The sequence below is a fragment of the Panthera pardus genome, unplaced genomic scaffold (genome assembly GCF_024362965.1).
Source record: "Panthera pardus isolate Hobbes unplaced genomic scaffold, ASM2436296v1 HiC_scaffold_21, whole genome shotgun sequence".
NCBI classification, from domain to species: domain Eukaryota; kingdom Metazoa; phylum Chordata; class Mammalia; order Carnivora; family Felidae; genus Panthera; species Panthera pardus.
Window position 1 is genome coordinate 69,028,288 of NW_026526777.1, and position 20,647 is coordinate 69,048,934.

Below are 20,647 nucleotides of genomic sequence, written 5' to 3' on the forward strand. Positions count from 1 at the left end.
CGGCGCCTTGAGCCACGAGGGGCGGTGATCTCAACGCTCAAAGGCCACGGTGCCAGAGCCGTTGCCACCGTGAGTCCCTGCCCACCTCCTGGGCTGTAATCCGTGGTCGTTGTCCTCCAGGATTTCATCATAGCCGCGAACCTTTGGCAGAGACAAAAAGGGAACAGGACGTCTCTCTGTCCCTTTACAACAAAGGCACTTTGCATTTGTATAGGGCACTTGATGCATTCGCTGCGTTTCCTTGTCGACTGCCTCGTCTTACCCCGATGACACAAAACTCCATGTGTTTCTAACCGTGCCATGGAGACCGCTCAGGCATCAGAGCCAGCGAGACTGTGCTGGACGAGGACCGGCGCCCCAAACCGCCTCAAGAGTAACAAATCCCACATAAGCAGCAAATGGATCCGGCATGACAACGTGGCAGCTGACCGCGGGGAGAAGATGCATCCGGAGCGTGTGCGCGGGTCCAGCAGGGAACCCCGGGGAGGCCCAGCCGAGCCACGGGGGTCGGTACAGGCCGGTGCCGGAGGTGGACTTCAAGGAGGCAGAGACTAGGGGGCCCTACAGCCCAAACGAGAGGCCGTTAGAATTTGGCACATCTTGTGGCCTAGAAACACGACCCAGAAATGTTTCTTACTCTTCGAGCAATGAGGAAAAGGACAGGAATGGATACCTGGAAGGGTGGGCCCTGGAAGTGGGGGGGAGGGGTGGGGGGGTGGGGATTGAAAAACACAAGTCTTTACTCTTCATCACGTTGTGGAAAAGGGAGCTTCTGGAAGCAAAGCTGGACCAGGAAAAACAAGGTTTCTGCAGATTACGGGCAGAGTCCTCCCCCCAAGTCCACCCTGTCCTCAGAAATGGGAAGTCGGGGGGCGCCTGGGTGGCTCAGTCGGTTAAGCGGCCGACTTCAGCCAGGTCACGATCTCGCGGTCCGTGAGTTCGAGCCCCGCGTCGGGCTCTGGGCTGATGGCTCGGAGCCTGGAGCCTGTTTCCGATTCTGTGTCTCCCTCTCTCTCTGCCCCTCCCCCGTTCATGCTCTGTCTCTCTCTGTCCCAAAAATAAATAAAAAACGTTGAAAAAAAAAAAAAAAAAAGAAATGGGAAGTCGGGCACTCACTCCTTCGGTCCGCTTGGGCGCCCACTGGCAAATTACTGCTTTTACCCTGGTGCCATCTAGGAAATGATGGCTCTCTAAATCATCCCCCGGGGCTGAGACTGAGCCACCTCCCGCCTGCTCTGCCACAGGCTGGCTCGTCCTGCAGCTCCGGGATCTGCACCCCACCCGGGGGGAGGGGCGCTCCCCAAACCCCGACGTCCAGGCCACATCCCGCGGGGACTCTGGGGCGGGACCCCCGGAGCAGCATGCTTTAGGCCCCCCCAGGCAACGCCAACGTGCCGTGAGGTTGAGAACCAGCGCTCTGAGCCCGTTCGTGACCTCGCTCACCCGCCGGGCAGGGAGGGACGCTCTGATGAGACAAAGCACGTCACACCTGCCACTGGCCTCCCCTTGGTCACCTCACTTGCCGTAATCACTCGGCAGGAGAACTCTGCCACGCACAGCATGGAAATAACGGTGGCTGCCAGGCTCACGTTCCCTAGTCCATTTAGCTAATTAATGCGAAGCAGACACCTCGTCGGGCAGTGCGGTGGGTACCAAAATCAGGAGGGCAAGATCCCTTCAAAAATACCAACGTGTAAGGTATGTGTACGAGCGACTATAACATAAGGTGTCGTGTAGGGGGGGCTCTGAGAGACTGTGAGGCAGGAATTCAGGGGGAAAAAAAACGAGATCCCTTTTAGCTGGACTGAGCCCGTCTTCACAGCGCGCACACACACACACACACACACACCGACACACACACACACACACAACCCCGTCAGCACCCAACACAGCACCACGTGCACAGCGAAATGAATTCCACTCAAATGACCGAATCAAGTCAGGCCGGTGCCCACCCGAACCCACCGAGGCCAGTGTCCAAGATGTCCTGGCTCCCCTGCCCAGCCCCACGATGCCCAGGCTTCTCCGGGTACCGCCGAGCCCCACCGCGACCTCTGACGCCTGGTCTGCCCCCCACCACGCGGCCCGTGGAGTCCCAGGTGCACAGTCGTGGCCGTGTGCCCCGTGGGGTGGCTCTGCAGACCGATTCCTCCCTGAGGCCGCGATCTGCCCCATCCCCCAGTGTTCACTGCCCCCTTCTCTCCGGAATAAAATCCCTCATCTTTGGCTGAGCATACAGCCCCCAAAATAAGACCAGCTGTGCCCATCTGCCTAAGATCCGGCCAATGAGTTAAGGGGAAGAGGTCTGTGCACCTTCGGGGACACGTCCCCGCAGAAACCACCCTCTCCCTCTTCCCCCTCCCCCCTGGGCTTGAAGGGACATCGTGGTATGACACCTGTAGACTGTGGACCGGGCAGGAGTGTGTGTGGGTCCCCAGGTGGCCCCTGGGGGCACCGTCCTCCTGACCACACCCCATTGCGGATGGGCTCCCTGCGTCCGTCCCCGGCAGCGGAACCCACGCTCATCACCCTTTCCTGCCTCCCAAACCCACAGCACCCGGAGTCTCTTTTCACACTCACGAGAGAAGAAAGGGTTACAGAAAAGATCATTTCTATGACAATGGCCAGTGGTCTGGGGACTTCCCACCGAGTCCACAAACCCACCTAGAAGGTCAGCTGTGAGAACGCGCTTTGCTGACGAACGCAGTGAGTCAACTGGCCTCCTTTTCTGGTCCACGCGCTCTGTGGAGACCACAGGGGAAACCAAGTGTCGTCACTCTCGGTTGGGGGCCTGCAGACACAGGCCCCTGGTGAACGGCATGGAAAGTCAGCATCTCGCACGGACGGAAGCACATGGAAACAGTAAGAGAGTGAGCGTGGGCTCCGGGGCCCCAGACCCGGGAGCAGGTGACCTCGAGCAAGGGGTCTACCGTCTGCCGGAGGCCATCACTTCGCCACCTCACTGGACGCTCAGCCACACCCCCGCCCCAGGGCCCTCCACAAACCCCCCGGAGCCTGAACTTCCCAGGATGGGGGTGTCGGTGAGAGTTCTCCAGAGAAGCAGAGCCGACAGGGTGTGTGCATGTACGTGAGTGTGCGTGGCGTGTGTGAGGTGTGGTGTATGTGCACACATGTGTATGTAAGAGCACATGTGTGCACGTGTGAGTGTGCATGGTGTGCGAGCATGTGTGTGAGCCTAATCAGCTGCCCACTCCCTCATCGCAACATGGCTTGGTCGCACGCAAGTATATGGTACATACAGAGAGAAAGAGAGAAAGATTTTGAGGGGCTGGCTCATGTACTTGCAGTGGTTTGGGAAGTCCCAATTCTGCAGCGTGGGCCACCAGACTGGAGATCCGGGAAGGCCCGATGCTGCAGCTGAAGTCTGAAGGCGTCTGCTGCAGAACCGCCTCTTACTTGGGGAGGTCAGTTTTTGTTCTCTGAGACCTTCAACTGATTGGATGAGGCCCACCCACATCAGGGAGGGCAATCTGCTTTATTCAAAGTCCACCAATCTCAATATTAATCTCACCCCAAAATACCCTCCCAGAGACATCGAGAGTAATGTCTGACCACATGTCTGGGCACCGCGGCCCAGCCATGTCGACCTATAAAATTAACCACCACAGGGGTGGCCATTCAGGAATCCGTATCTTCAATAACCTCTCCAAGTGTGATGTGAGGCACAGCCAGCTTTGGGGACCACTCTCGGGCATCCACCCCAAGGTCACTGGTGGCTCCAGGGTTTCTCCCTCCATCTCCACGAGGGTTCCTGGACTTCCTTTGTGAGGGGGAACCGGTCTTCCTCATGATATGGAGCAGGAAGGCGTTCCCTCGGCACGCAGCAGGGACACAGCAGACGACGGACGCTCCTCAAGCCTGTGCTGCCCGCCTCCTGCCCGTCCCCCACCTCCCGCAGCCGATACAACTCTCTAGACCCCGGGCAGCCACCGGGGAGCTGCCTGCGAATCACCAGGACACCCGCCAAATCACCGAATACCTCTCACTGGGTTCCTCCGTCGTGGCCGCCCGTGAGACGCACACAGGGCGTCTTCAAATACGGGTAACCGGACCTTCCCGAGCAGTGCGCCCGGCGGCCCCGCAGACCTGTCTCCTGCTTCAACAGTGTTGGGACAGAACGGACCCAGGGACACCCTTCCACCAGCCTCCGACCACTTTTAACTGTTTTTCCAGCCATGACCTTTGGAGCCATCTTCTCGGCCACCCTCTGCCTCCGGGACCGGACGACACCCTATTCTGAACTCAGCTCCTCGTTACCGATCAACCATGAGCTCCCAGGTTCGTCAGAATTATCCCACCGAGGTGGAGGCCGCCGTCAATCTCCTGGTCGACACGCACCCGCGGGCCTCCTACCCCTCCCTCTCTCTGGGCTCCTATTTCCACCGGGAGGATGTGGCTCTGGAGGGTGTGGACCGCTTCTCCCACGAGTTGGCTAAGGAGAAGCGGGAGGGTGCTGAGCGTCTCTTGAATGTGCAAAACCAGCACAGCAGCCGCGCCCTCTTCCGAGACGTGCAGAAGAGGTGCCAGGATGAGGGGGTGAGAGCCTGGATGCCACGGAAGCCGCCCTGGTCTGGACCAGGCCCGTTTGGATCTACACGCCCTGGGTCTGGCCCGCGCAGACCCCCAGCGCCATGACTTCCAGGAGAAGCACTTCCTAGACCGAGGTGAAACTCATCAGGAAGATGGGCGACCCCCTGACTCACCTCCGCAGGCCGGCTGCCCCCCTCCCCAGGCTGGGCGAGGCCGGCATCTCTTGGAAAGGCTCACCCCCCAGCATGACTCGGGGTCTCTGGAGCCCAGCAGCCCGTGAGGGGCCCCTCCGGCAGCCCCCGGGTGCCAGGGCTGGTGCCCGAGCCTCTCTCTGTGGCCACCAGGCAGCTTTGCAACACCCTGGAGCCTGCTCCCGAGCCACAGACCAAATGGAAACAGGAAAGCTTTTTGCAGCAGGAAAAGCAACAACAACAACAAAAGCCGGCCCCTCCCAAGATGCACGTTAGATCTCCAGGGGGGATTCTGATCCGCAAAACGGTCAGGACCCACCAGCTCCACTAATGACAAACACAACAAAACAGTGGACGCTACCATTTATCACTTCCCCATACGGCACTCGCACCCGATTTTGCACAACACGGGCAGCGAGGTTTCACGGCGAGTGCTAAGTGCCTCCTGCAGGCAATTCTGAAATTCCCGGCTGTTGGATACCGAGCGGAGAAGAGCAAAGCTGTGATGCAGCGTTGTGACGGTGCTGGGCACTGGCTGGGCTCACTCACTAGCTAAGTGACACGTTTGCGCCCCTGGCCTAGAAGGTGTAGGACTCAGATTTGTGCTTCGGATCTATTGCCCCACCATCTATTGCCGATTCTGCACGTGGCTGACCTTCAGAGCTGCTCCCAAACAGAACTGGGAAGGAGAAGTCCTTGAACCCCCGTGGTCCTAACGAGGCCACCCCTTTGATGGAAGCGGGCTGAGATCTCCACACAGTCGTCACGACGGGAAGAATACGTAGACGCTTCTGTGCCGCTGTCCTCGCACCTGTGGGTCCCTGGATCTACACGGAAAGACCACTTTTCACCGGAGAAGAGCTTATTTTGAAATAACCAAGGGTCTTTTCCACGCCTTTTGCCAAGGATATAACAGCATGACGCCTCCTTCTTAGGTCTATCCGTGCCATGTTGGTGAGTGGTTGACCCCCCCAATTCATATGTAGTAAACGCTACACACGGTGAAATGGCCACTGACACGGCGTAGGGATGCCAGAAATTTCATCACTTACTGATTCCTGTGCTCTGAGCTCGGCTCTGGGGATGCCCCTGTGAGCAGGCCAGGTGTGGTCCCTGCCCCAGAGAGCTCACAGATCAGTCCGGTTCTGTCCAGCTTCAGTGACCTCAGACACTCCACGCAGCCGAGCGGCCCAGACACACTGGCTGTGATGTCATCCCACCGCTGAGCCCTCAGGTCTCAGTTTCCCCATCTGAAAATGAGGGGTCCGATCAGATGACCCGGAAGGTCCAGATTTAGCATTTCATCTCCTGGTCACGTGCTGACCGCCAGGATTGGGTCCCACATCGTGCTAAAGTCTGGGGACTCAAGGAAGACCAAGACACCGGTGTCCACACCACATCTTTGTCCACTCATCCACCGACGGACGCTTGGGTTGTCTCCCCGTCTCGGTTACTATAACTAAGGCCACTGGGTACACGGGGGTGGCACGTCTCTTCGGCTTGGTGTTTTCATTTCCTCTGGATCGATAACCAGAGGTAGAACTGCTGGGTCACAGAGTAGTTCTACTTTTAACTTTCGAGGCTCCGCCATACTGTTTTCAGTAGCGGCTGCACCAACTTGCATTCTCACCGACAGGGCACGAGGGTCGCTTTTCTCCACATCCTCACCAAACTTTGCTATCTCTTGTCTTCCTGATGCCTGTTCTAACAGGAGTAAGGTGGTGTCTCATTGTCCCGATCCCTGAATCTTAACCCCCTTCCTACTGACGTGGTAGACGGCCAGCACTTATGGTACCCACAAATGGCCTCGCCACAGCCACACCTTTGCCTGTGACTCCGTAGTCCCTCCCAGTCCTACTCCGTGTTGGCGGAGGTCACCCAGAAGACACGACCAATGGGTGCCCGGTGACGTGGACCCTGGTGCCCAGAGCTCCTCACCCACTCTCCTACCTTTGGGATGCGGGTTCCACCTGCCCTCCCCGCTCCCGGGACCTGCCCCCAGGACAGCCCTGAGATGGTGACGTGGTGTTGGGACCACGTGACAGGTGTGACTGAACCCCATGAAGGCCTCTTTATAAGCTTCTAAAACGGGTGGGGAGGGGTGCAGAAATCTACCCGCCCTGTGGCTGCCCGAGACAAGCCTCCTGCGTAGGTTCCCTGACTCACCCACCTGCCACCTGGCACGGCCTGCCCCCTGCACAAACCTGGGGAGCTTCTGAACCCACACCCTGGGCTCGGCCGTGTCACTCGCGCCAGCCCACAGGGCACTAGTAGGTCTGATGCAAACCAAAGCTTGAAAAAGCGCCCGCGCGTTTCCACTTGTTCTCCGGCTTCTCTGTGACGCAGTGAGCAGAGCCTGGGCGAGTCGCTGGAGGACGAGATGCGGAGCGGGTCCAACTGCCCCCGTGGAGGCCATCCTAGGCCAGCTAATGGCCTGTGTCCAGAGACATGCGTGAGCCTCAGGCAAGAGCAAGTGACACCCCTTCTCCCTGTAAGCCCAGCCAGGATCAGGGGACCAACCAGTGACCCACGGACCCACGAGAAATAGACGCCGTAGCTGTTGTTGACTGGCCTGACCCTGTATGATGGTGGTGACGAAGAAGCAGGGAGGATCCGGCCAAGCAGCCACAGGCAACGGGGAGCCAGAGCTGTTGTAGGGTCCGCTGCCTGTCCTGCCGCGGCCTTGGGGGCGAGCGAGGTGAGGACAGAGCCCCCGCTGCCCCCACCATCCGGCTTCCGGTTCAGCAACCCTGGGACAGCGCCGCTGCTCACACGGCGAGCAAAATGTTCCGTCCTTCCCTGTAACGAGGACTTTGCCGCAGAAAGCGATGGAAAATACATTATACATGAGACACAGTTTCTGAACTAGTTGCAAGCGTTGTTCTAGGATATTTTTACTTTTCTTCAAACATTCCCTCGAGGGGTGAACTATCCTACCAAGGAGTTAAACGGAAATAGAAAAGAGCCTTAAAGGAATCCACTCGGCCCCATCATGGTGAGCCAAGCATATTACAGGGTCCCTGTGGCTTTGGGGATTCCTGCCTTCCCTTTAAATAGCTGAGCGATATTACCGTCGTGGTGGTCCATAAACAGCAGGTGTCAGAGAAGCAACAACTTCCCCTATTTTGTGATTAAAAATGTTGACTTCAGATCCACCGACTTGAGAAACACGAGACCCCAGAACAGTAAATCTCTCTACACCCCCGACTTCCTTGTTTATTAATCATTAGTGCTTCATAGTGTCGTTATGAGGATTAAGAGTTAATTCTTTTAGGGGCGCCTGGGTGGCTCGGTCGATAAAGTGTCCAACTTGGGCTCAGGTCACGATCTCACGGTCCGTGGGTTTGAGCCCCGCGTCGGGCTCTGTGCTGACAGCTTGGAGCCCGGAGCCTGCTTTGGATTCTGTGTCTCCTTCTCTCTCTGCCCCTCCCCCGCTTGTGCTCTGTCTCTCAAAAATGAATAAACATTAAAATATATATATATAAAAGAGCTAATTCTTTAAAAAAATTTTTAACGTTTATTTATTTTTGAGAGAGAGAGAGAGAGACAGAGCACGAGTGGGGGAGGAGCAGACAGAGAGGGAGACGCAAAATCCGAAACAGGCTCCGGGCTCCAAGCTGTCAGCACAGAGCCCAACATGGGGCTAGAACTCACAAACCGCGAGATCATGACCTGAGCCGAAGCCGGACGCTCAACCGACTGAGCCACCCAGGCGCCCCAAAAGAGCTAATTCTTTTAAAGGCGGGCAGTGGTCACTCTAAAAACAGAAACAGCTCCTGTCCCCAGCACATTTTAGAAATCTGCCAGCCAACACAGACTTCCATTCTGGAAAATTCCTGAGCCAAGGATGGTCTCTCTAAGGCATTCCATGCAACTGCCTCTGAGTTTATGTGTCCCTTTTCAACTGTATCGTGTCCCTCAAATAAACACACCGTTCTCTCCAGAGCCCAAAGGAAGAACAGTGCCAGCGGCTAAAAAGACTGGCAATCAAGTCAGTTCATTGTGGCAGGAGTGCTGGGAATTATGGAAAAGGCACCGTCTTCGCTCTTCTTCCAGGTAGCTAATGCCGGACAAATAACGTGATCCAAAGTGATGTGGGTCTTTCTCTAGGCTCTGGTACATGAATGCATTTAGCAGCCTCCTCTGAGGTCAAAGAAATTGGGACAGAGTTTGAAACGGTCTATTTATAAATGTACAGAGTCAGCAAACGGCTGATGTGTGGCACAGGATACAATCAGGTTTTTAAAAAAAAGACTCCCCCTTATGTAAGCAGCACAAGCTTGCAGTATCGGTCAGTCATCGCCGTAACAATGCCGCATAACAAATCATTCCAGCATTCAGCGCCTCGCAACAATAATCATTTATACTTGCTCGCACAGCTGAAGGTTGACTGGGGGGGAGGGGTCACTGGATCTAGCGGGCTTGGTTCTGAGCTACAGCTGGGCTGGGTCTGCACCCCAGGCCCCCGGGCTCCTTGCAGTGGGTTGGCCCCAGTGACGTCAGAAGGTCAGGAGAGCAGGCACTCCCAGAACTCCGAAGACCTGGCAGAGCCCGGCGTGCGTGCAGAGGAGAGGGTCCCCACCATCCCTGGCTTCGGGGAGGTCATGGCTTCAGGGACGTGACCCCACGGATACAGAGGGTGAAGAGTCGGGAACAGCAGTGTGGTCTTCCTGCTCGACCACTGCCCACCTCCGCCAGCTCCGCCTGTGGGACCACATCGTGGAGTGTCTGCGGCGGGTGCCGGTTTCACGCCGTTCAGCTGTACTTCCCGCCTCGACCCCTCCCCCGAAGCAGGTGTGGCTCGGGTAAGCACGAAGGGGGAGGGGCACAGGCGGTCAGGGTGGTAACTCCTGCGGCCTTATCACCACCCCGTTCTTTCCAGAATAAAACCTGGTGCACCTGCCGCCTCCCACCTGGTTACGCGGCCCCAAAGGACGCAACACCCCCCGCCCGTCCTCCTCTTCCACAGCCCTGGAGGGAGGGAAAATCATCCATCCCCCGGGGCTCTCTGCAGCCACAGAGGTCAGAAAACCGACAGTGAGACTGGACACAAGCTTGCGGAAGTTGGGGAAAAAGGGGAACCGCAGCTCCGTCAAGCCACACGGCGCGCTGGGTCCTGCCACGCACGCAGGCTCCGGCGAACGCGAGACCATCAGTGACGCACGACCAACTTGGCCCAAGGGAAGTGACACTTGACACGTCCCAGGACAACCAAATCCAGGGTGTGACGACCACAGCTCGCAAGGAACGCTTCTCCCCGAGCTCATGCCGACCCTGGGCTCTCACTGAACTTCCTTTCCTGAACTTGGAGAGGCAGCAGGGGCCCCTCGTCAGACGCTTCCCGCTCCCACCCCGCCCTTCTCCGTGACCCACGGAGCCGACATCCTGCTCCAGTGGGAGAGCGGCTCACAGAGTGGTCCTGCCCTAGAACGTGAATCATACGCACACGTCAACACAAGAACCCTGCAGTTCAGACAATTACCCAAAGAACACATTTCCTGATAATTACAGAGCTTGAAATGGATCCACTTGAAAATCCCTTCCTTCCTCCCGAGAAAGCTGAGGAGGTGGTTTAACAACAATCAGCTGCTGAAATGCATCACATTCTGGGTGTTAGGAGACAAGTTCCAAGGAATTTCTTGGAAGGTACAGTTCCCAGAAGGTGGTGGTGCTAACCAGACCCACTCAGCCTCCCCCTGTGCCCGGCACGGGCTCAGACTCTGGCAGGAGGACCAGAGCTGGAGCCTGGGGGAGGCCGCCGGCCATGGGCCACCGCACCTGCACCCGCCTCAGCACGGAAGGCATGCCCCGGGGGCGTTCACAGAGGTTTTGGCAGCCACCGAGAGCCAGGACGACAGCGGTAACATGTGACGGTATCAGCCGTTCTGAGCTGCGCACACCTGTGTCCTCCCCGCTAATTCCCCAGCAGCCTCCCAGGGGAGGCGTTGTGCTCACTGAGCCCAGGGTTAGAGTCGCACTGAGGGCCTCGTGGATCACCGGGGCAGGGGGCAGGACGGGGAAGCAGCAGAAGCCTGTATACATTACCCCCTGCCCGCTAGGGGCCTTCTGTGTAGACGGCGAGCACGACAGAGTTACATGTGATATGAAAATACACATCTGATGTAAGTAGTAAGTGTAGTAAGAGAGACACGTTCCCGGCTAGGTTCTCACCCAGCCGGTGGCGGGGCCGAGGCCGTGAGGCTGCAGGATGAGTGATCAGTGATCGAGCACGGCTCTCACACCTGCAGACTTGAAGTCAGTGTGCCCTGTCCTCTGCTGTCTACTGGAACTCTCCTCCCTGTCCTCTGCTGTCCACTGGAACTTTCCTTGCTGTCCTCTGCCGTCTACCGGAACTCTCCTCCCTGTCCTCTGCTGTCCACTGGAACTCTCCTCGCTGTCCCCTGTGTCTACTGGAACTTTCCCCCCTGGTGTCGCCTGCTAACATTGAACGAAACATGCCTTCACGGGAGCAGTGGAGGCTGCAGCAAGGTGGGGTTAGGTGGGGGGGATGAGGGGACGGAGCCCATGAAAAGGAAAAAAACAGAAAAAGGCCCTTGGAATATGTTTCCTAGAGCAAAACGCCTCATCTACTGCATACAGTTCTAGAAAGTGTATGCAAACTCTATGTAAATTTGCAAATGGTAATGCTAATTCTTGCTCAGCCCCTTTTCTTTCACACCCTTGGCTTTGACCTTCAGGCTGCAAGGCAGGACTCTGGCAGACACGGCCAGGCCACTGGTCCCTGTCCCACCAGAGTCAGTGGTCAAGCAGTCAGAAGGGTGAGCAAGCCTGATGTGAAGGATGTGGATTACTGCCTTGCCAGAGAGTCTGGGGTGGGGGGCTGGGGTACATTCAGGATGGGGGAAAGGGATGTGACAGACACTGTCAGTCGGAAAGCACCAGCCAAAGACCGGAAGTCACAGCCGAAGGCATCACTGGTGCCCAAGATATTACCTGGGAAAGTAATTCACAGATTCATGAACTGCCCTTAATACCAAATGACACGTGCTGTTCTCTTAAATCCTTCTTTACTCTTGGATCACTCGTGTTTTCATATGCTTCTCATCATCTGACCATACTTCCCTGCTGCCTCATCCAAGACGTGAAACTCTAACACACTGAGTGTCTAAGAAAACGTCAACGGGCAAGTAATTGGCAGGAAAAATAATTAACTTTTGATTAAGCTCGCTCTTCCAATGGAAGGCATCATTATTGAAATCTAGAAAAGTTTCAAAAGCTCGCACGATGATTTTCCTTCTGTCGATGCTGGCAAGGTATCTGTTCCTCTCCTACTCACAGGAGGCTCAAAAACTCCTTTCGGGTTGACGGGTGGCTTTACGGTGTCCCGTAGCCCATCCGCTCGGAACAGAGATGGGGGTGTCCTCTGGCTCTCGGCTGCGGGTACCGCTTCCTCCTACCTGCAAGTTGCTGGTCTCTACACTTCGCTGCTCTCTGCACACACTTTCCTGCTGGACGGTGACGTCCCTCTGCCATCGGGCTTCCCCAGCTATGTCTCGGAGAGCACACGCACCCATGAATGTGCATGCACACGTGTGTTCCGGAGGCGCCCGGCGGCCGTGACCTCTGCCCATCCATTCAGAACAACTCTCCGAACGCAGGCTCCCCTTCATCACGCGTCCTGTCCCAGCCCTGACACGCTCCCCGTGACGCTGTCAATCAATCTGCGAGGCTGAGTGGCAGCTGAAACCTCAAAGGAAAGCCAGCAGCTAGTTAAAAGCTTCCTGGAGCCGGGCAGGTGCATCCCCAGCGCCAGCCAGGAACAAAGGCCGCAGGGGCGGCATCAGGTACAAATGCCACCCATCATCACGCAAAGATAGAGGACCTCCCGATCCAACCAGAGGCACCTGCAAGGGTCCAGCGCCACCACTCTGGTGATGGCCACCACTCTAATCAGCTCCTTTCATCTCTGGAGGTTTCCACACGCTCCCACCTCCCCTGCCCCTGCCATTTGCCTTCGGGGGAGACGGGGCTGGAGCAGGCATGAGCCTCGCTGGCCCCTTTTACCGTGTGACCGGCCACGACCCCGTGGCCGTCCACCCTCGGTGTGGCGTTCCTGCACTGACCTTTCTCAGGAGGAAGCAGATGCGTTCAATGTTCCTCAGCCGTTCCCTCTTCAGGACGCAAAAGAGAGGAAAAGAGGGGAGGTTGGAGGTTAGATGTTCTGCTGCGAGAACCTGAGAAGCCCCCACATTCAGCCCCCAGCACAGGAGGCGGAACCCACCAGAGACCCCTCCCGGCCACGTGGCCTGCATGCTCCCACCCAGCGCCTCCTAACGAGAGTTTCTGCTCATAGAACTCACTAGCAAAAAAACAAATCATCCAATTGTAAATGGGCAGAGGATCTGAATAGATATTTTCCCAAAGAAGACATACAGACGGCCCATGGGTATGTGAAAAGGTGCTCATCGCCCATCATCAGGGAAATGCAAATCAAAGCCACGGTGGGGTACCGCCTCACACCTGTCAGGATGGCCCAAATCAACAACACAGGAAACTACAGTGTCAGCGAGGATGATGCGGAGAGAGGAGAACCCTCGTGCACTGCTGGTGGGAATGCAAACTGGTGCAGACACTGTGGAGAACAGTATGGGGGGGTCCTCAAAAAGTTAAAAATAGAACTACCCTACAATCCAATAATTCTACTTCTGAATATCTGCCTGGAAGAAATGAAATCACTGCCTGGAAAAGATATCTGCACCTCTGTGCTCACTGCAGCGTGAGTAGTATTTCCAATAGCCACGACACGGAGTCTACCTAAGTGTCCCTGGATAGATGAATGGAAGAAGAAAATGTCACACACACACACATACATACATACACAGCATATATATACTATTATATAGTATGATATACACACATATACATACACAGCATATGTATAGTATATTATATAGTATGAGACACATGCACATATACACACACAGCATATATACAGTATACTATTACATAGCATGATACATGCACACACACGCACACAACACACACAAACACTGGAATATTACTCAGCCATAAAAAAGAAGGAACCCCCTGCCGTTTGTAACAACGTGGACGGAGGAGAGGGCGTTATGCCGAGTGAAATAAGCCAGACAGAGAAAGACAAATCCCGTGCGATCTCACTTATGTTTGTGGAATCTACAAACGTACAACAACAACAAAGCAAACTCCTAGAAAAGGAGATCAGAAGTGTGGTCATCAGAGACAGGGAGTGGGGGAGGGGTGAAAAGGCACAAACTTGTGGTTATAAGACAAGTACCAGGGACATCCTTCCGGGCGCCCACAATCAGCCCTCCTGGGAAGACCGCTTGGGCCCACTTGGGTCCCTGGAGCACGGGTGTCCTCATTTGTGTCCAAGGTAGGGTGGATCCCCACCATTGGTTTTATTTTTCTAAAGTGAGTATATTTAGGGGAAGTCATCATCCCACTATGCCCCCAGGCTAAGACTTCTGCAAATGTCGAGGTCCCTGTCTGGAGCCTGGCTCACTGCTGGGGACAGGTGCCTAATGGCTGGGCAGGTGATGAAGGTCACGTCACACACCGTGTGTTGCCTCCCCTTTCCCGCAATGACTTTCTTGTTTTCTGGAGCCACTGTGAGCACGGCTGCGGCATCCGCCGGCGCTCTGTTACCGAGGCAATGTGGTGGCCGTGGATGTGACGGTAATGAAATTCCTCGCGGATCTGGAGGAGACAGGTGGCTGGGACACTTCTATTTCCCTAACTGACTCATACAGTGATTCCTGGGCGCCCTTTAAGAGCCCACATCAGGACAGATTAGCGCCCACGTGGCAAGGAAGGCGGACCAGGCGTGTGCGCGCCCACACACGCACGTGTGCGCCCACACAAACCCCCATGCAGCTGGGCATCGAGGCTGCCTACGTGGAGAATAAGGAAAGGTGTGCAGAACCAGGCACAGAGAGGGTGCCGTGGGACACACGGGCTGGTCCTCAGGGGACAACAGCTCCCTCGCTCCGTGGCGACAGTGAAGGCCCCATTGGGAAGAGGAAGGGAAGGGCTAAATGAGATGCTAGAGTAACACGGGGGCCCCCTCCTCCTCCTGGAAGGGGGTCTGCCCCGAGGGCCCAGCAAGTCTGTGCTTTAGGGGATCTTCCTAGAGCAACTGCTTATAAGCTGAGTCCACCCGGAGCTGGCGTCACGGCCCAGGGAGGCAACTGTTCCGAGCCTCCTGAGGCTGAGCTGCCTCCACGGGGGCCGAGATCGCTCCAACACAGTTAATGAGGCATCTAAAGCGCTTAACTTCCTGCCAGGGAGTAAATCCTAAGAACCAAGAAAATGTGCCTAATATTCTTCCATGTAGGGTTTTAACAGATTTTTTTTTAAATCCCAGATAAGAGGGACGCCTGGGGGGCTCAGTCGGTTGAGCATCCGAGTTCGGCTCAGGTCATGATCTCATAGTTCGTGAGTTTGAGCCCCGAGTCAGGCTCTGTGCTGACAGCTCAGAGCCTGAAGCCTGCTTCCGATTCTGTGTCTCCCTCGCTCTCTGCCCCTCCCCCACTCATGCTCATTCACGCGCTCGCTCTCTCTTTCTCTCTGCTCCTCCCCCATGTCCTTCCGATGCTCGCTCCCTCTTTCTCAAAATAAATAAACTTTCAAAATCCCAGACAAGACTCCTTTCCCTGGGCCTTCAGTCTGTCTACAAGTTTGGCCAGCAGGGTCCAGGCTCCTTAATTACATCACAACCTGTTGGAAGCGTGGCTCTAATGACAGGAGTAAAGAGCTGAGACCCAGCCCCCAGGCTCACCTCACCCTGCAGGATTCACTTTCATCAACAACAGTTGAGCTCCTACTGTATGCAGGCTCCGTTCTTGCTCCGACCCTCAGCAGAGGCCGCCTCGGCCCCCGTGTGGGTCCTGTTTCCTCCGTCCCATCTGAACTAAGAAAACTGCCTGCTCCGTGACGTTTGTCCGTGGGTCGGATTTGCAGGACGGAGCTGAGTGGAGGACACATTTCTGCACTCGCGTGACCCTGGGGTCATTTCAGAAAGCCCTGGGTGTTCTAAGTGAGCTGCGTCCTGATTTGAGCCCGGACAGCTAGGAGGACGCAGCGCAGGCAGCTGACCCCCCGGGACGCGCCCTCTCGAGCTGAGCAGCTCTGTGCCCTTGGCGGGTGCAGACGAGCCACTGCCAAACAAACGAAACATCCAGAAAGAAGTGAGGCCTTTCAGGCCCTGTGGAGCCAGGTCAGCCGGGGGCGGGGGGGACACCGGCCGATGGAAACAAGATGGATTTTAATGCAAGTTTCATAAAACTAAGGAGTTTCCAAGTGCCTCTGAGGGAGTCTTTCAACTTATAACAAAATTCTGCTTCCCACAGTCGACTTTGAAAGGGTTTGGCTCTACGCCATGGAACCAAAGCATGGGTGCCAAAGGGATTCTGAAATCAGGCTTCAGAAAATCAGATCTCCGAAAGAGACAACACAGAGGAGGAGGTAAGAACACAGACGGCACACCTCGAATCCTGACCTCACCGCCTGCGAGCCGCGGGCCCCTGCGCAAGTCTGTACTCACGGTAAACGATGCCGGCGTGGGAGAGGATCATACGCTACACACGAGGTTCCCGCAGGCGGAAAAGACTACCAAAACCTGGCGACCCCAGTGAAAACCCTGCACTTCACGGAGGCGACCCTGAAGCCTAGTCCCCTGGTCTTGTGGTTCCTCCAGGGAGCTTAACTTTCTCCAAGAACGGACCCCTGTGTCCCTGTCACTAGAGAGTGATGCCTCGAGCCTTCCAGGTTAAGACAGCGTCACACTAGTAAATCCTGCTGTTCAGTCTACAGCCTCTAAATAAAAATATCATCAGGGCGCCTGAGTGGCTCAGTCAGTTGAGCGTCTGACTCCTGAGTTCGGCTCAGGTCATGATCTCGTGGTTTGCGTGATCGAGCCCCACGTCGGGCTCTGTCCTGACAGCCCGGAGCCTGGAGCCTGCTTCAGGTTCTGTGTCTCCCTCTCTCTCTGCCCCTCTCCTGCTTACATTCTCTGTCTCTCTGTCCACCCCCCCTCTCAAAAATAAACATTAAAAAATTTTTTTAAAACAAGTATCAACAGAGCTACTCAAACCAACACTTGCTTCCATGCTGGAAGGGCCTGGGAGGACCTTCATCGGTGCTTGGGCCCCGTGAGTTCAGACGGAGAGATGCCCCCCGAGTGACCCGTGTGCACCCCATCCTCTGAGCCCAGCAGTGCTGGTCTGGAATGAGTGTGGACAAGGCCCTGTCCACGTGCGTGGCCGGTCCCCGGCTCCGGGAAGTAGGCTGCACTGACCAGAGAAGCAGAGACCCCACCCACCCCTTCCCCACGGGCGCCCCTATCCGTCTCCTGCACCAAGGCCGCTCTCCACGCCCACCTCCATATGGGAGCAGCTGACAACTGAGAGGGAGTGGTAAGACCCGGGGCGGCGACCTGGGGCAGAGGGGCTGTCACCGCACCGACGACCAGACTGAGTCGGGTTCCCCAGCGGGAAGTGAGTCGGCCTGGGCCCACGGAGCCTCTCGAGGTGGGCGTCTCCCGGGCGGTGGTGTGGGGTCAGAGGCCCCGAACACCCACTCTGCACGTGTCCCACTGAGACACTGGCCAGTGCCGAGCACGAACGACCACTAAGGAGGCTCCCGTCCCCCACAACATGCTGGTTCAAGGACGAATAACCACATGACAGCACGAGGCCTCAGCACGGCAGACCCCCCCCCCCACACCTGGGTGACTGGGGGGCTGATACTTGTGAGTTAAGTGGAGACGTCCGACCTCGGGCTCGAGATGTGTCCTCAACAGCCCGGAGCCAGGCACTCAGGGCTGGTATGTCCTTCACCCGCCCCACCCGTATCAGAACCTCCCTCCTCCACAGGCCCGTCACCACCCTGCCCTCCGCCACCCTGCCCACTGCCCCCCTGCCCTCTGCCACCCTACCTACCACCCCCCTGCCCTCCACCACGCCCCTGCCCTCCACCACCCTGCCCCCTGCCACCCTGCCCTCCTGAACCCTGCCCACCACCAGCTCCCACCACTTACCGCGTGAACAGGGTTGCACTGGTCTATGGGGCTCTTAAAATCTGTCCTTAACTCATCGAAGGCAATTATCTGAAACGAATACGCAGAGTCGAGATGTTAGTGCAAACGTGAGCCAATGCACCAGGCCACGAGCTCCCTGTAGGTCTGCTGCAAATGATAGCAGGGGCGGGGAGGTCAAGGACAGGAGGCTGGCTGGCTGTCGGAGCTGGCGACACACGCCTGGGGCTGACTGGGCTCCTCTGCCATGTTCTGTGTCCGCTTAAAAGTCCCCCAAATAGGGAACAGGCCAGGTGCTGCATTAGGCCTCATCCTTGTGGCTGGCAGACAAATAAGGCCCACAGACCTCGTACGCAGCCTGGTGAGGACAGACGACAGAACCGTCCTCTCAAAGCTAAACTCACTCACAAACTGGCCCTAGAGGAGGTCAGAGGCCAGGGCCTCAGGTGCACGGAGCTGGCGGGTCAGGAGAGGCAGGGCCAGGCCAGGGGGGTCTGCAGAGAAGTCAGGAAGGGAAGAAGAACTCAGTGGGAAGCTGTTTCTTTTTTCAAATTTAGTTATTTATTTTGAGAGAGAAACAAGAGAGAGTGAGCACACTAGCAGGGGAGGGGCAAAGAGATGTGGACAGAGGATCCAGAGAGGTCTCTGTGCTGACAGCACAGAGCCTGACGTGGGGCTTGATCTCACGAACCGCGAGGTCATGACCTGAGCCGAAGTCGGACGCTTAACCAACTAAGCCATCCAGAAGCCCCACATCAAAGTACTTTTCAAGGTTCCCCCCTTTTATATGAGCCAGCAACACTTTTTTTTTTAAAGTCTGTTTATTTTGAGAGAGAGAGGAGAGAGAGAGCGTGCACAAGCAGGAGAAGGGCAGAGAGAGAGAGGGAGAGAGAGAACCTCAAGCAGGCTCCACACCGTCAGCACAGAGCCCTACACGGGGCTTCATTTCACGAACCACGAGATCATGACCTGAGCCAAGATCAAGACTCGGACGCTTGACCGACAGAGCCCCCCGGGAGCCCCCATGTGTGAAGCTGTGGCTGTGAGCTTGAGCCCTGTCTGTGCCACCACTAAGCCGAAGCTAACTCATCACAGAGGTCCTGCCCCAGACTCTCCAGCCTCTCCCCGGCCACAACCGCCACAGGGTCACAGAGCAACGACTCACTGGCCAAATGGAGTCCCCGCGAGGGGCCCCACCAGGGCTAGCGATGCCCCCTCCCCACAGCAACATCAGCAGACTCTCAGGCGGGGAGCAGCCTGGACCCATCTCAAGAGGCGGGGAGTTGTATCTCAAGGAGCTCTCCTTCTTTAGGCCAACAGCAGTTATAATCAGGGGATTAAAAATCACCTTGCTTGTCTACAAGTTATTTTGCTAAAAATAATAGCGCTGTACTGCGGCAAACCCTTCCTGGAAGAGTGAGAAGTGGCTGAAATCCCAACCCGCTATAGGTAATGAGTCCCCAGGGCTGCCCCACTGAGGGCTGAGCATTTAGGAGACGCCTCTTTTCTCTGGAATGTTCTCTCCCGGCAGTGCCCACTGGCTTCCGCAAGCGCCTCGCTGGGTGAGCCCTCACGATCTCGAGTCTGCATCGCGTGATCTTACTGCTCGCGCACTGGGCGCACTGGGTAGGGCGCCTGCCTGGCGTCCGGTTCGGGGAGCCGAGCCCCAGGCACCGTGCTCGGATGACGGGGTCTGCGGGCTCGGACAGCGAGCACCGTGCCCCAGGTCCGGAATCCAGGATCAGCTGTGTGCCTTGCAACACAGCGTCGCTTCTCTGGGATCGAAAGGGCAGAAAGGAAGTGCGAGGTTACTAAAGACGCCGGAAGAGTCCTCGCCCTGTTCGTAGCTTCGGGACACAACGGTGAGCGGGAAGACACGGCCCTGTCGTCACAGAGCTTACCACAGGGACTGGGTGGGGGTGATACGAAGAAACAGAATTGGGGGGAGGTCCGAGAGGTCTCTGGGGAGGTGCCCCCTCACCTGAGAGACCTGAATGACCAGGAGCCAGACATGGAAAGTTCCAGAAGGAAGTTAGGCTGCAGAGGCCCCGAAGGGGAAGCAAGGTCTGAAGGAGGGAGATGCAGAAGGGCCACAGAGGCCGAAGCCCCCCGATGGAGACACCACGGGAGACGAGGCCGGGAGCAGGGACCGGCCAGAACCCCACCCCGTGGCTCCACCAGCTAGGCCTCTGTGGTCCCCGGCGCTGTGGCCTCCGGGGGACTTGCAGAGCTGAGCACGTCTGCTGCTCGCAATCTGACAAAGGGAACCAACCGCCTGGACGTGACCGAGTGGCCATCGGCGACACACCGGTGCTGGTGACCCCAGCGCCGACCGCGCACGCCGGGGAGGTGCTGGCGAGCAGATCAGGTCTTTCGGCAAGGCCGCGAGTTCACCCAGCGGAAAATCAGTGCCCAGAGTGGGGGACAGAAGGAGGGGCATCCTGGCGCATCGGACCGGGGAAGCCAGGTGGCAGCTGGGCGTTGGGAAAAGCAGTCCGTCGTTTTCTAATGGGGGGGGGGGGGGGGGGCTCGTGGCCCAAGCCCGGAATTTCTGCCTCCGGGCCCACCTGGAGAGGGACGGCTCCCTCACCCGGGTCTGTGCTCAGACTCCCACACGGAGTCCAGCGGGGCCAACCCCTCTCCTCGTTTCTCCGTGTCGTGGGCCGAATAACGTCCCCGGGTTCTCATCCTCCCGGAACCTCAGAACGTGACCCTATTTGGAAGTAGGGTCTCTGCAGATATAATCACTCAAAATGACACGACGGGCCCGAAATCCAGCGACAGCGTCCCCGTAGAGAAAAGGACACGGGAGACTGCAGTGCTGTGGCTACAAACCAGGAGAACCGCGGATCGTCAGCAGCCACCGCAAGCC

At 56.9% G+C, this 20,647-nt stretch overlaps 1 protein-coding gene across 9 annotated transcripts in view; it reads right to left on the reverse strand.

Moving 5' to 3' along the window:
- Nucleotides 1-20,647, reverse strand: part of CNIH3 (cornichon family AMPA receptor auxiliary protein 3) — a 135,007-nt gene that overhangs the window by 74,587 nt on the left and 39,773 nt on the right. For 6 of the 9 annotated variants that reach the window (XR_008424722.1, XM_019436115.2, XM_053909454.1 and 3 more), the window contains exons 2-3: nucleotides 17,779-17,847; nucleotides 12,827-12,874 (exon numbers count right to left, since the gene is read on the reverse strand). The exons of 1 other annotated variant lie outside the window; for it this stretch is intronic. Coding sequence is in view for 6 of the 8 variants with exons in the window: in XM_019436115.2 (XP_019291660.1) it covers nucleotides 12,827-12,874; nucleotides 17,779-17,847 (117 nt within the window). In the remaining 2 variants the exon portion in view is untranslated. The remainder of the gene's footprint in view (nucleotides 1-12,826; nucleotides 12,875-17,778; nucleotides 17,848-20,647) is intronic. 2 more of the 9 variants (XM_053909456.1, XM_019436118.2) reach the window with 1 other exon arrangement.